This window comes from Solanum stenotomum, chromosome 1 (assembly GCF_019186545.1).
Source record: "Solanum stenotomum isolate F172 chromosome 1, ASM1918654v1, whole genome shotgun sequence".
NCBI classification, from domain to species: domain Eukaryota; kingdom Viridiplantae; phylum Streptophyta; class Magnoliopsida; order Solanales; family Solanaceae; genus Solanum; species Solanum stenotomum.
Window position 1 is genome coordinate 7231997 of NC_064282.1, and position 14258 is coordinate 7246254.

At 32.4% G+C, this 14258-nt stretch overlaps 2 protein-coding genes across 2 annotated transcripts; one reads left to right on the plus strand and one right to left on the minus strand.

Annotated features, from left to right (window-relative positions):
- Positions 1–703: 703 nt before the first annotated feature.
- LOC125874965 (uncharacterized) lies at positions 704–3833 on the plus strand. Its single transcript, XM_049556015.1, has 8 exons — positions 704–809; positions 946–1111; positions 1685–1775; positions 1871–1929; positions 2297–2357; positions 2927–3017; positions 3140–3216; positions 3322–3833. Exons 1-8 carry the CDS (start codon positions 782–784, stop codon positions 3436–3438), a joined length of 690 nt encoding a protein of 229 aa, XP_049411972.1. The 5' UTR covers positions 704–781; the 3' UTR covers positions 3439–3833.
- A 381-nt stretch (positions 3834–4214) lies between these two features.
- On the minus strand, positions 4215–8888 carry LOC125852026 (partner of Y14 and mago). Its single transcript, XM_049531772.1, has 4 exons — positions 8603–8888; positions 8394–8513; positions 5319–5537; positions 4215–4635 (listed from the first exon to the last, which is right to left on the minus strand). Exons 1-4 carry the CDS (start codon positions 8795–8797, stop codon positions 4492–4494), a joined length of 678 nt encoding a protein of 225 aa, XP_049387729.1. The 5' UTR covers positions 8798–8888; the 3' UTR covers positions 4215–4491.
- Positions 8889–14258: the final 5370 nt, after the last annotated feature.

Sequence of the window (14258 nt, forward strand, 5' to 3'; positions counted from 1 at the left end):
GCCATAAAACTCATAATAATTACTTGTTCATACTGCAATCTAAAGTAATTCATGAAATACAAATTCTCTCAAAAAAATTACAGCCCATACCCACCATTCATTAAGGCTGATACTTTTCGCTTAACTGATACTAAATTAGTATATGTATATTGTATTGATATCATTAAGGTTTCTTATTCAGAAATTACACATTAGTTAATGATACTATGAAAGTATATATATACTCCTACAATATCATTGACTAATGAATATTTTCTAAACAAGAAACCTTAACAATATCAATACAGTATACATATACTGATATAATATAAATTAAGCGAAATTATCAATCTTAATAATACTAATACAATATATGATACTGATTTAGTATCAATTAAATGAAATTAGCTAGGTGTATATAGTGTAATTAATTAGTGGGATATGAATATAAAAAATATATATTTATAATTATTTTGCTTTTGTAGGGTATTTGCTTAGTTTCTCCAAAAATAAATGAACTAATAATTAGAGTGTGAAACTCGCGCAAAAATAATAGTATGGTTCAAGTATGTTTGTGAGTTGTTGTGACAATTGTGATTTTGTTCACATCCCTTTGACCCATGGGTCCAATAACGCGTTGTTCTACACAGCCCAAAATTTCAGTTAACTGGGCCTGTGAACTTTTAGGCCCATTACAGGCCTAAACCAGACATAAAACTAAACGCGCGGCCAGGTTTAACTTCTTTTTTTCGAAAGCTAAGCAAGAAGTAGGGTTTTAGCTTTCACAAGAAATCAAGAAGCAATGCCGAAGTCGAAGCGTAACAGAGCTGGTAGAGCAAAAATCCTTGAATTTTCCATATATGATTGATGAATTCATTGTTGATTAAGTACTTTTTTGATTTATGTATCTATTGTAGTGATTTCTTAGTTGTTATTAAGTTGATGTGTTGTGGATTTTGATTGCAGTTACCTTATCTAAGACGAAGAAGAAGGGTAAGGAGCACAAAGAAAACATTGTCAACTCAATAAGGGAATGCGCGGAAAAGTATAGTTCAGCGTACGTATTTAGTTTCGAGAACATGAGAAATCTCAAGTTCAAGGAGTTCAGAGATCAGCTCAAGTCTTCTAGCAGGCAAGTTTTTTCTATTTTATTCAGGAATTGAGAGACAACGCACTTTTTAGTAATAGTGATATATCTTAGTTGCTTAAAAAAATTGTAATAACCTCATTTCCAAGTCAATAAAACACTTTTATTGCTAGTATAGAAAGGTTTGTTGCAACTAATAATGTAGTATACTATGAACTTTGTATGTATCTCCATTGTTTTAAAAAAAAACAAATTTTAAGTACCCTTATGGAGGAACATGGTATTTGTTATGTGTGTTTAGATTTTACATGTGTGGCTACTACGGGCCTAGAATTTTCAAAGCCTGATACTTTTAACTGTTCTCCTTTGCAAGTGGGTAACTTAGGAAGTTTATTTTACTGAACCTGGAATTGGCCTGTTTGGCCGTTATTGCTTGTTTCAAGAGTACATTTTTGTGCATACAGTGGTTATTTTATCATTGAACCACTACATATTCTAGAGGATTATCGAATAGAAATTGGTATCGAGTTTGGAAGCATATATCTCGATGGGGAACTTTATTGGTTTTCCATAATTAACTATCAGCAGCATATTAAGCATTGTTTCTTTCCATTTCAGATTTTTCCTGGGATCGAACAAAGTCATGCAGGTAGCATTAGGTCGGTCAGACTCTGATGAGATTCGTCCCGGCCTCCATAAGATTTCTAAGGTATCTGTTATATATCCATTTTAATGAACTTTCTTTTTCGATATGTTATTTCTACTCTAAAGTCATGTTTGGATTGAAATATCCCGTCTTTACAGCTTGTACGTGGCGATTCAGGTCTTTGCTTTACTAACTTATCGAAGGAGGAGGTCCAAAGGTAAAACCCAGATTCAGTTATGTATTTTAGATACCAAACTCTACATGTTATAACTCTGCTTCTTGATTAGGTCAAAGGGAGGTTTTTTTTGGGTAGGTGGGATTAGTTTCACCCCTGTTCACTGTGTAGTGCTATGTCCAAATTGTTGCTGATTGTGTTCACAGCTTGACATTTAGTAGCGCATGCATGATATCTTGTTTCCAACAGTTCTTTTATCAGGTCTTTCACTTGTTTTCCACATTGTACTGTAATTTTGTTCCTTGCATGGACGCCAGAATTCTCTGGTGGAGCGTGACCCCCCTGCTGTTTGCTTCCTGCTCCTTCTGTTGCTCTCAGTTTTTTTGCTCATCATTTTAAACGTTGTTAGGTTGTTTAACGAGTATGAAGAACATGACTTTGCGAGGACTGGCACTACAGCAACTGAAAAGGTACAGCAGAAGGTTATTATGTGAATACAAGTTTTTATTTTTATTTTATGACTATGGTTCAAATGTTTCAATAAATTAATCAACAACATGAGATATAAATCACGGTGTCCACCTTGCATGCATCCTGTGACTAAACTACTGGGAACCACCCACTAGCATAGGTATAGGGAAATTCATTCTTGTGGCTATATGTCAATTTTTGATCTGTAAAGCTAAATGCCATTTGGCTTTATAAAAAGAGAAGCTAAATGCCATTTCAGCTTTATCAAAATAGAAGAAGCTAAATGCCATCTTGGCAACTACAATAAGGGCTATTTGTTCGAGAGCTCTTACATAAGATGTTTTCTCTGGTCCAATTTGATGCCTTTGGGTACCCATGTGTTGTTTGGTCTATAATAATTGAACCACAACGATTATTATTGCATTGAAGTGTAGTTCAAGTAGATAGTTTGGGTATATTTTTTACTAAAGTTGACCTGAGCACATCTAAGGTATCGTCACATATTATCTTGCCCCTATTTATATCTCAAGTACAATATTGGGTTTTTATGTTTGGTTCAATCTATCAGGTGGAGCTACAAGAAGGTCCTCTTGATCAGTTCACACATGAGATGGAGCCATTCTTGCGGAAACAAGGGATGCCAGTGCGGTTGAACAGAGGTATTAATCATTGCTCATTTGTTTTGCTGATTATAACTGTAACATGATTTTGGTGGTTGATATGCCAATGGTTATCTTTAATGCTCTCTGATTCATTGACTTTTGTCATGCGGGGTGAGCAGGTGTCGTGGAGCTCGTGTCTGACTTTGTTGTATGTGAAGAAGGGAGGCCATTGTCACCAGAGGCAGCTCGGATACTGGTTTGTTGATTTTCACAACTATCAAATTTCTGAATATAGTTACATTCTGTATATTTCTTGCATCATATTGCAAGTGCCTGAAAGTAATTACCTTGTCACTTGCAGCGTCTGCTTGGTAAGAAGATGGCTACTTTCCGGCTCCACTTAATATGCAGGTGGTCTCCTGATGAGTTTGAAATCTACAGAGAAGGATTGGAAGAATCAGATATTGAATCCTCATAGACTGCTCTCAGACCTCACATGTTTTACAATGTTAAAGTTATGGCATCCGGAGATACTCCTATAACCTCTTGCTAGCTGAAGTTATAAATGGAGTGCTTTTTTACTTGGTTCTCAGAAATATTAACCTTGACGGGTCACAGTTTTGGCAATGTTAAATTTGGCATTCAGACCTCAACTCAGTATGTGTGTTATGCGTTTGAATTATTTGACTGTTCAATGCAACAACAGTTTTGGCAATGTTAAATTTGGCATTCAACCTCAACTCAGTATGTGTGTAATGCGTTTGAATTATTTGACTGTTCAATGCAACAGATTTTTATGTAAAATCTTTTACTGGTAGTATATCGTGGCAACTTCATATTTTGTTCTCAACATTCTTTTATGGTTTACCTTGTGTCAAAGATATACTTGTGGGTTCAGTTGCTTGGTTTAAGATCTCTCTTGGTATATGCCTATTTGAGGCAATAATAGCAGTAAAAACATCTTTAGATAGTTGGGATTCCAGTTTGATGTAACCCCAAGACATCAAAAGGATAAGTAGAGTACTACCGGTATGAATTCAAGAAATTGCCAACTGGTTCAGCTGAAGATAGTTGTTCCTAAACTTCATCTCAAAAACTGAGGCGTTTTGTATGTACAATTATCCAGACAACACAACTTCTCTCCCTACTTCAGCTTCAGAAAATTCTTTCCGACTCGCCTTCAAATTTCTGTCCAAATAACGTTCATGAAACATTCATGTCACAAGCCTATCAGTGTAAATAAATGGAAGCCTATTAGTGTAAATAAATGGTATTTCAACTGCTAGTTTCACTGTCTTTAGAAATAAAGGACAAATCAGATCAAGCAGCAGCTATGTCCTCAAAAATTGGAGTACTATCTGAAAAATACCATAAATTAGATCCTACATTGTTTTGCCCTAGCTAGTGCACAAAGTACAAAAATACACACAATTCCATCAACAAAATCCGAGTGTGTTGAATATATTGATGCAGCAATAAAACACCACCAGGCTACCGCAGATTCAAACCAAGTGTTTCTTCAGCCTAAAATTCACGATGCTTCCAACTCAGCCTTTTTATCTTCCAAAAGTTTCAACTCTTTTCGCCAGCTTTCCAGCTTAGCCATTTTCTCCAGCTGCTCTGGCTTCATGTCCTTCTCCTCAGTCTTCTGTTGTTGAGCTTCTGTTAGCCGAATCTACAACAAATAAAACAGGGTAAAGTTTAGTGAGCTCAACAAAAGATTAAAGCTCCAGCAGAGACGGGTAAGTGCATCTTGAACTTCAAGGTTCAGAAGAATTGTAATACAGATAAATCACCAGTGATTACAACATTGATTTTATTTATTTTTTCTCAGATCATAAAAACCCACATCATTCTAAAACTACAGATTATTTTCCAATGACCAGATTCTAATTATCTGCAGTTTTAGAAGATGGGACTATCAGTAGAAATCAAATGAAATACTCATATCATAGTTGGACAGCCAATAGTGCTGATATTCCCATTATATGACATTTGCCAGTAGTGTTGAAATGGGAGTAGCACCTTGGACTGAAAAATGCAACTTAAAAGTGGATATATAATGAATCATATAAAATGAATAGCTGGAGGAGGACATGGATTTGAACTAGCACATTTAGTGGACCATACCATTTTTGGTTTACAAAAGAATGCACAAAACCCATCATTACCTTGAAGCAAACTTGAATCATCCATTTAGTACATCAAAACTGAAACAGAGAGTCTATTTTGACCATACAGTTGCGAAGTGGAAATAGCTGAGTATATCTCTAAAATGATTTAAGATGCATCGAACTTACTTCATAGATCTCGAATGATGGCATACTATCAGAGAACTAGAAGCACAAGAGTACATACCTTTTTCTTCAGAGATCGGATCTTTTTGTCAATGTCCTGCACACTATCTCCCATGCCAGAAGACTCGGTTGAATTTGAAGGAGGGACGACAGGATTTGCAGATATGGCAAGATTGTTTATCTGGGACATAACTGATTCAACCTGATCTGGACCATCAACCGAATTTTCAGCAGATGAGACCTCATCGTTCTCTGGATTCTTACCCTTTTCAAGGGCAGCCTGCCACAAGTTGTGTTAATCAAGCTCAGACATTTTTTGTGTGATTAATCCTCGCGAATATTACAACGAGATCATGCCAGTTTGTATACAGTTCTAATCTTCTGAAAGATGCATCAAAATACATACACAGAAGGCTTGGTCCTCTTTATAACAAAATATAGGTGAAAAAGTAAAGAGATTCTAATCATTATTAGTTCACCTATGTAATAGCTCATATTGTTGCACAATTGTATTCACATGTGTAAAAGACCAAGAGCCCCAAAATTTCTTCATTCTAAACAAGAAGTTAATGTAATAAGTCAATTCTTGCCTCAAGAGAAGGCTAACAGTCAAGAAGCAGCTTTCTTCAACTTATGATAGCAGTTTGACAAGAAGCATATTGGATAGCTGAAAGCAAGAGATGGGATGGGATGGAATTGAAAAGTCCTACACAGTTTTTCATTTTCAGTTCTTAGTCACCTGCGTTACATATAATTGTCCATTGACTTCCACAAACGTGTAAGAAGTTTTTCAATGATCTCATGTAAGATTCTACCTTCCTTCTTTCCACCTTTTTTTGGGATAATGGTTTAAAGTCTTACATTAATGCTCAGTACAAAGACTCTACCTTCCCACTTTCCACTTTTGACAAATACAATAAGAAATTCTATTCATAGAGTCAGTAAAGTACCTAATCATAGGGAACCAGTGTCCTCCTAACATGAAGCAAACAAAATAAATAATAAAGAAAACAGAAGTTACTTCAAACACCATATTGGTGCAATATAAGATACTTTTGAGTTTAGTTTAAAAGATAATTAGAAAACAGCAAACAAGTAAGAGAAGAATCCATGCTATTTGTTTCCTAAAAAAAACAATACATATGTTATTTGACTGTTTTATTTTAAGCGTAAGAGATATCAAAGCATATGCTATAACAATATTGAGTGTGGCCATGGAGACACATTAGAAACTTAAAAGGAAGAATTCAGTCGCAAATGGACTGGAAAAAGTTCTAACAGAATCCTTGGTTTGGTCACATCTCTCTTTTGATAACCAAGAAATCCAGAGGGCCAGTGGCACACTGTTCACTTCCATAGATCAATGCAAAGCAAATAGTAGTAGGAATATCAGTTTAGAAGGGAATTTTAGATCTCATAGATATCCTACAGGAATAGGATAGGGATACTTTTGGGGAACTGTCAATTGCCTTTGACATCCCATTCTACATATTTCACCACAGTCTCTTAGAGCTATGTTTATAAAAAAATACTATTCTAAAAAAAACAACAATCAGTTAATCAAGAAGCTGACCACTGACATCTTTTGGGGAAACAGAGAAAATGACTTTATCAAGTGGAAAGGTTTTAGTAAAGGGAATTTCACTGCATAAAATTATTGCAGCTTGATTAATCTTGGAAGGACCTCTAGGACTACGCAAACAGTAGCACCTCTTGGTTTCTTAATTTGTTTAAAAAGCACTATATGAAGCACACTTCTCCCAAGATAACTTAGAAAAAGGGGTAGACTTTGTGCAACAGGTGCGCTTCATGTGCGAAAGTGACGTGGTCACATAGAGGACCCTAATCATCTCTACCTGCGAAACAAGGGAGTTCTGATATATGTTCCCTTTTGGATCGAACGGGTAATACCTCGACTTCTAATAGCCACATACATCAGTAGGGCTGGTAGGAATCCATTTCCCATCATTCATCTTGCCTTTTGTAGACTTCGTTGTTATGTTTATTTAAATTCTGAAGAGGCATGAAATTATGCCTTACAGATTGCTCTTGCTGTTTAAGTTGGACTATGCCAACGTTTGGAGAGGGTTTCTGCTTATCTGGGCTTTGCTCGAAGAAGATAGACTTGGAAGGAAACTGATACCTATTTGCTTTTTCTGGTGCATCCACAAACAAAGAAACATCAGAACCCTCGAGGGGTACTATGCTGAAACAAACTGTATCAGGAGTCAGGACTCTGTCCTACTTTAGATCCCCAGAAAATGTCATTTTCTTTTACGGCCTGTAGTCTGAATATAAAGCTGTATGGTGCTTACCATATTATACACACCATACAGCGACTAGCAGCGTCCGTGTCAATTGTTTGTTCTCTTTGAAACTAAAGGGATATTTAATCACGTACTGTAACATAGGAAGCGGGGTTATTGAATATAGTAGAAACTTCAGGGAGGAATTCAAACCAACATTTCTTTAGCAGCAGGGGATGATTGAACATAAAATTCTGACATGGTCGTGGGCTTGGTCATACTCCTTTGAGGAAAGAATTTCTCGACTTAGTTTACCTCATGTCCTCAACTTCCATAGCTTAGTGCATTGCAAATGGTAGTTGGAACATGAGCTACTGTCAGAAACTGAAGAAAGAATTGGATTAAAGATAGGTTGACTTATCATCTATAAAACGTGACAGTACTAAGGAAATTCAATATAAAAGATAGCTATTACGATATGCTTAATCTTGCAAGGACACTTGGCAAGGCCTTCACCTTGGAAATTGCTACTCCAAAGCCAAGCCCATCTTAAAAGTTTCCCTTTTGGTTGGATACCACTACATCAAGCTGTCTAACCCAACATAATTTGAGGAAAATGGGATCATTCCATTCAATAGGTACTCTATATAAAAGGTACTGTATATCAAGGACCCTAATGATCTTTTCCCACACTGTGTATTGGCAAGGTAGAAGCAGGATATGTTTCTAAATCTATTTGTGATTCAATGGGTGATGCCTAGATCCCTAATGGTAACATAACTACAGTGGATGCACGGGTGAAGAAGTATTTCCGAACAAAATGTACAGGCCATATAAACAGTGGTGACTATAAGTATAATAAACAAGAGACGCAGGAACTTAGTATTAACCTGTTGACGCTTTTCCTTCTTCCTTTCATTCCGCTTGGCAGCTTTAGACTTGGGCTTTTCATCCATCACTGGATCATAACCCGGCGGAACATCCTGCAGTGACTCCATTTCTTTCTTCCACTGCCATCTCCCCAGGCACCAATCAATCAAAACAAAAACACACAACATAAATTTTGAAAAAAGAGAAAAAAGACAAGTATGTTACATACAATAGCGCCTTTAGATTTGTAAATGGCGACTTCATCTTGAGGCACATAACCAGCCCTAATTCGAATAGGTTTACGGAGTGTTCCGTCAGGGCGTCTTGTTGGTGCGAGTAGTCTTTCCCCTTCTTTTAGGGTTTTGCCTAGCTCAGCTGCCAATTGTTTCGCTTCGTCCTCTCCTCTGGTCGTGCTGCTCGCCATTGCGTTTCTCTCTTCGGTGATACTGCTGTTTTTACAGAATCATCATATTTTGATACACTACTTTTACTCTGATTTTTTTTTTGTTAAACTTCTGATACCAATTAATATTCCTACTAATTACTACTTGTCCGTTTTTTAATTGACATCTACTAAGAAAATAATAATTAATAAATTTATCATTTTATTTCAATTAATTGTAAAATAAATGAATTAAAAACTTACATTTTCAAGAAGTTCTACCATTAATTAAGGATATAAGAAATTAAAAAAAATTTATCAATTTATCAAAATAAACAAATAATTATTATGTTCAGTATCAGAACTAATTAGTTGAGTCCATTGAAGTTTGTGAGAGTCGACGGGCCGAGTTTCTATTTGTTAATGTTTTGGGCCATAATAGTTTGACCTAATTTAACTAATAGCCAATATTAATAAAAATTCAAGGCAAAGCCTGGTTTGCTTCTCTATTTTCTAGTTTCAAACGCACAGCAACAAATGTCGAAAGCAAAACTTATAAAAATCAAACTCGAGGAGTTTCGTATAAAACTTGAATTTTTGAAATTAGATGTGTATGTCTCGAGCTTAGGAATAAGGTTTTTTAATATAGAGTCCAAACTTTAGAGAAAAGTATCAAAAATTTGTTCACATAATTAATAGGCTTGAATTTAAATATTTTTTTACTTTTAAATTTTATTTTTACAAGTGTGAAGTTGATCTTGAAAAGGCTGAACTTAACAAAAAATTATACATTTCAATAACGAATTCTCAAATTGTCTATTTGTGCAAGCTCGTGTTTGCTGAGAATTAAGATGGATAACCATTCTTGTTATTTATTTAAAAATTAACCACAAGCTTTTAAAATGTTATAAATGTAACATTTAATATTCTTCTTGCTTAACTATTTATTGGTTATTTATATAAATGTTGGGGTGTAAAAAGGAAAGAGGTAGAAATGAAAATGAGCGATTTGTGATCAATAAAAGTACCATTGAATTTGAGGAATTGACATAGACATACAATTATTATATATAATTGGCAATATATAGCCCAATATTAATTAGCAATCAATAGCCTAAAACAAAATTAGCACGTATTAGCCTAAAAGAAATAAAACCAACTTTTTATAGTTTTTTTCTTTTAATCATGTGCAATCAACCCGCATTAATTAAGGAGATGTGAGATTATATTTTCTTCCTTATTTTTAACTCCTATAATTAAGGAAGTTAGCTTTTCAATTTCTTTAAATTCTCAAACTCAACTTTATTTAACCGTTTATAAAAAAAATATTGACGCAATTTACAGAAAAATAAAAATATATTTGATTGTAATTTTATGAATTATTTTTTTTACCAATCAAAATAATTAGTTTATTAGAAAACCGATTGCCTACTTTTAAGAAGTGAAATATACATATTTATTAATTAACACATTAAAAAAAGGTTACACCAACTTTAAACGAATTAATTTTTTAAAATTCTTTAAATAACTTATTAAAAGATTGTGACTACTTCTGAGGTAAGAAAATGTATTATTAATGCTTTAACGTGTATTAATTATCACATAGTTGACATAATTAATCAAATAATATTAAATGACATTTTATTAGAAACTGTAATAATACATATGCATAAATTATACAATAATTAAAGTTGCGATTACATAATGTATACACAAAAAAATATTCATAAAAATAGACATGTAAATTTTATTGATGTATACAATAATTGTAGCATGTATACATAAACTTTATATTGTATACATAAGAGTATTACCATCAATTATATGTATTACTATAATGAATACAAGAATGAGATTAATATGATACATATAAAATTTCATTAATTGTACATGTGATTTTGTTTATGTATACGGTAACTGCACTATGTATACATTAGTTCGTATTCATCGTGTATTCAGTGATTTGTATTCACATAAAAAACTTGTATACTTTAATTTAAATTGAGATTGGAATTCATTAGTATACATTGGGTTGTATTCATCAAAATCAACATTCTGATTTTTTACGAAGATCTTACGAGAATCTTTCTTACCCATGAAATTGAGAACAAAAATTTCAAAAAACTATTACCTGAATTTTCGCCAAAAAAAAGTTTTAAAAACTTTAGTTCCAAAAATCACGAAATTTCAAAACTAATGGGGCGAGAAATGCTACATAATTATTTATTAAAAGAAATTATTGAAAGGATCAATCGATAAATATACAGTTATATCTGATTTGCATAGACAGAGTAAATTAAGGAGAATAAGAGAAAATTCAGAAGAGAAGCAAATATACATATGAAAAGGATTTTAGAAAGAAAACAAAAGAAGGTTGAATAACCTAAATTTTCACAAAAATAAAATTTAACAAACTTCAATTCTACAAATCATGAAATTCAATAATTAATTGGACAAGAACAAGATTATATATAAAGATGATTTTTAGAAGTATCCATGAAAAAATATATTGTTATATCTGATTTTCATAAACAGATTGAATTAAGGAGAAGAATTGAAAAACAGGGAGAGAATCAAATATACGTATGAATAGAATTATGGAAAAAGAAAAAGGAGACAAAAAAGAGAAGAACTCTATTTTAAAAGTGTTGACAAAATAAAAAAAGAGATAAAAATAAGGATAATAAAACAATAATTTTTTTCTTTTCAAGAAACAAAAAAACAGCAATCAAACGTATGTTTGAGAAAAATAAGGAGAACAAAAATACATTTTTTTTAAAAAAGAGAAAAATAACTATTCAATGCCAAATAAATAAAACAAAGTCTTTTTCTTGCTAAAAAATTAAAAGTGGGCTATTTATTGCTAATTTAATCTATAGGGTGTTATGCTGTGCCATTTTGTCATTGAATTTCATACCCATTAGTCTTGGTTCCTCACCTTAAACAGTTTTATTTGGTTATGAAAGAAGCCGATTGTTGGAAATGAGAGGATGAGAACTCAACAAAAATTCATAAAAGTTTCAAAACACCCTGTTAATTGGACATTTTTATATAAAGATTTTATAAAATTTTATATTCGAAAGATTAAATTACGGTCATTTAATTTTTGTAAATTGCTAGAGAGATTTTTTTTTTCAAAAGAGAACTTCAATGTTACATCACTGAACATAAAAATATGTCTTAATTTGATTGAAATTTAATGTTGAGACAGATAACCATGAGATCATTAGATTGATACATCAAAATGAGGAATCAACAAAGAAACATGTATGTTAAAACAATTTTATGTTGAGATCTCAATTATTTTGATTGAAATTTAATGTTGAGAATGAAAATATCAACTGCCCCTTTTCAGATAGCCATGAGATCATTACATTGATACATCAAAATAAGGAACCAACAAAGAAACATATATCTTAAAGCAATTTTATGTTGAGATCCCAACCTTTTCATCACATACTTGATTTTGATTAGAAAGTATTAGAAATCTTTTGATTTTGTTCACTGACAAAATCGAGTCTTACATTAAAGTAAAAAACAAATATTGGCGGAGATAATTCAAGGTGAAAAATCAAGAATATTTAAAATGTACTGAAAGACAAACACGTTTGAAAAACCACACAATATTTACATAAAACTGAAGATGAATAAATATGAAAAGGAAATAGCCCATGTGCAAAAAATTTGAACTGGAAGAAGAAAGTTGAAAGTATTTTGAAAGAGAATCGTTTAATTGAAACTTAGTTGCTTTTACATATTAAACACCTATCAATTGGGCTAATTAATTCGGATAGTATGAATATAATTGGACAAATATTGCGATCCAGATTGACAAACAAACACTTCCCTTAATTTTTCAGTGTTGGCTTAATAATCATTTAAGTGAAGCAATGTCTTGATGTCCCTAAATTTTAAGGCTTCATTTTTCTCTTTTTTTTTTTTTTTTTGAAATATACTTTCCTAATTTATATCAAGTCATAAATATTTTTTTGACTGTAAAAAATTATACGTCATTGATAGTTATTAATAGTTAATTTACATCTAATATATATATTCTTTTCATTTCAATTTATATGTTTTAGTTATAACACAGAGTCAACAATATTTTATTTGAATATGATTTTTGAAAATGTATTTTTAGATAGTTTGAATTATTAACTACTGGGCTTATTAGTTTTTTTTTTTTTTATATATATAATTTCTACGCAAGTTTTATTTCAAAAAATGAACGAATTTATATTTAAATTTACCGAGAACATTAGTTGAATTTATAACCTTCTTAATATTGTTCCCAAACGTTAATTTGTGGTCATTTTTTTTTTAAAAAAAAAAGCATTAAATGACCCTTTCCGCAAATGACCCGAAATCAAGAAAATGGATCCAAACTCAACTTCTCTTCTCTTCTCTCTCATTGTAAAAAAAGACCAAAAAATANATATGATTTTTGAAAATGTATTTTTAAATATTTTAAATTATTAACTACCGTGGCTATTAGTTTTTTTTTTTTATATATATATAATTTCTAAGCAAGTTTTATTTCAAAAAATGAACGAGTTTATATTTAAATTTACCGAGAACATTAGTTGAATTTATAACCTTCTTAATATTGTTCCCAAACGTTAATTTGTGGTCATGCTTTTTTTTTTTAAAAAGCATTAAATGACCCTTTCCGCAAATGACCCGAAATCAAGAAAATGGATCCAAACTCAACTTCTCTTCTCTTCTCTCTCATTGTAAAAAAAGACCAAAAAATATATAAATTCCAACTTCCTTCAGCGTTGGAATTTTGCCAGTTCTCTCCGAGGGAAATAATTAGTATGTTTCTCGTTATTCTTCGTTAGATTCTCTCTACATATTGTATTGATTCTGCAATAATTATTAGAATATTGTAAAACACGATTTTATAATTTCTATTTGTAAATTTTACAGGTCAATATGTGATAATTGCTTGAAGGTTTAATGATATTTAATTTTTCCTATAATATAATTGAGTAATTAGTCTAAAGATGTTCTAGTCTTAGCCTCGATGAATGACGATGATTTCTTCTCATATGTTCTAGTCTTAGCCCTATGGATAGAGTTACTTGATACTTGTGGAGCCTATGGATAGAGTTACCCGATACCTGTTAGCTTTGGGAGGTGGCGCAGGTTAAAAGAGGAAAGTATAAATTATCATAATTTTTGGCCAGAGCCAATATTTGAACCTTATTGGTTCTGGATTCTAGTACATGGCCTCAACCCTCAAGTGCAAGTAACTGAATTCTGAATTTAATTTTTGAGCATATTTAGTGATTCTTTTAACACAGGTACAACGTTTAGATCAAAGCTACTATGTTATGCCGAATCCACATGTATGTACTACATCTGCTCTGCTGTTTTTAGCAGATGCTAACTCAGTATAAACACTGGCCTAATTGGTGAAGCGACAAGGTTTAAAAGATAAAACTCTCATTTCCTCATGAAAAATGTAATGACTGCATGAGAGCACATTTTTCATCAATCT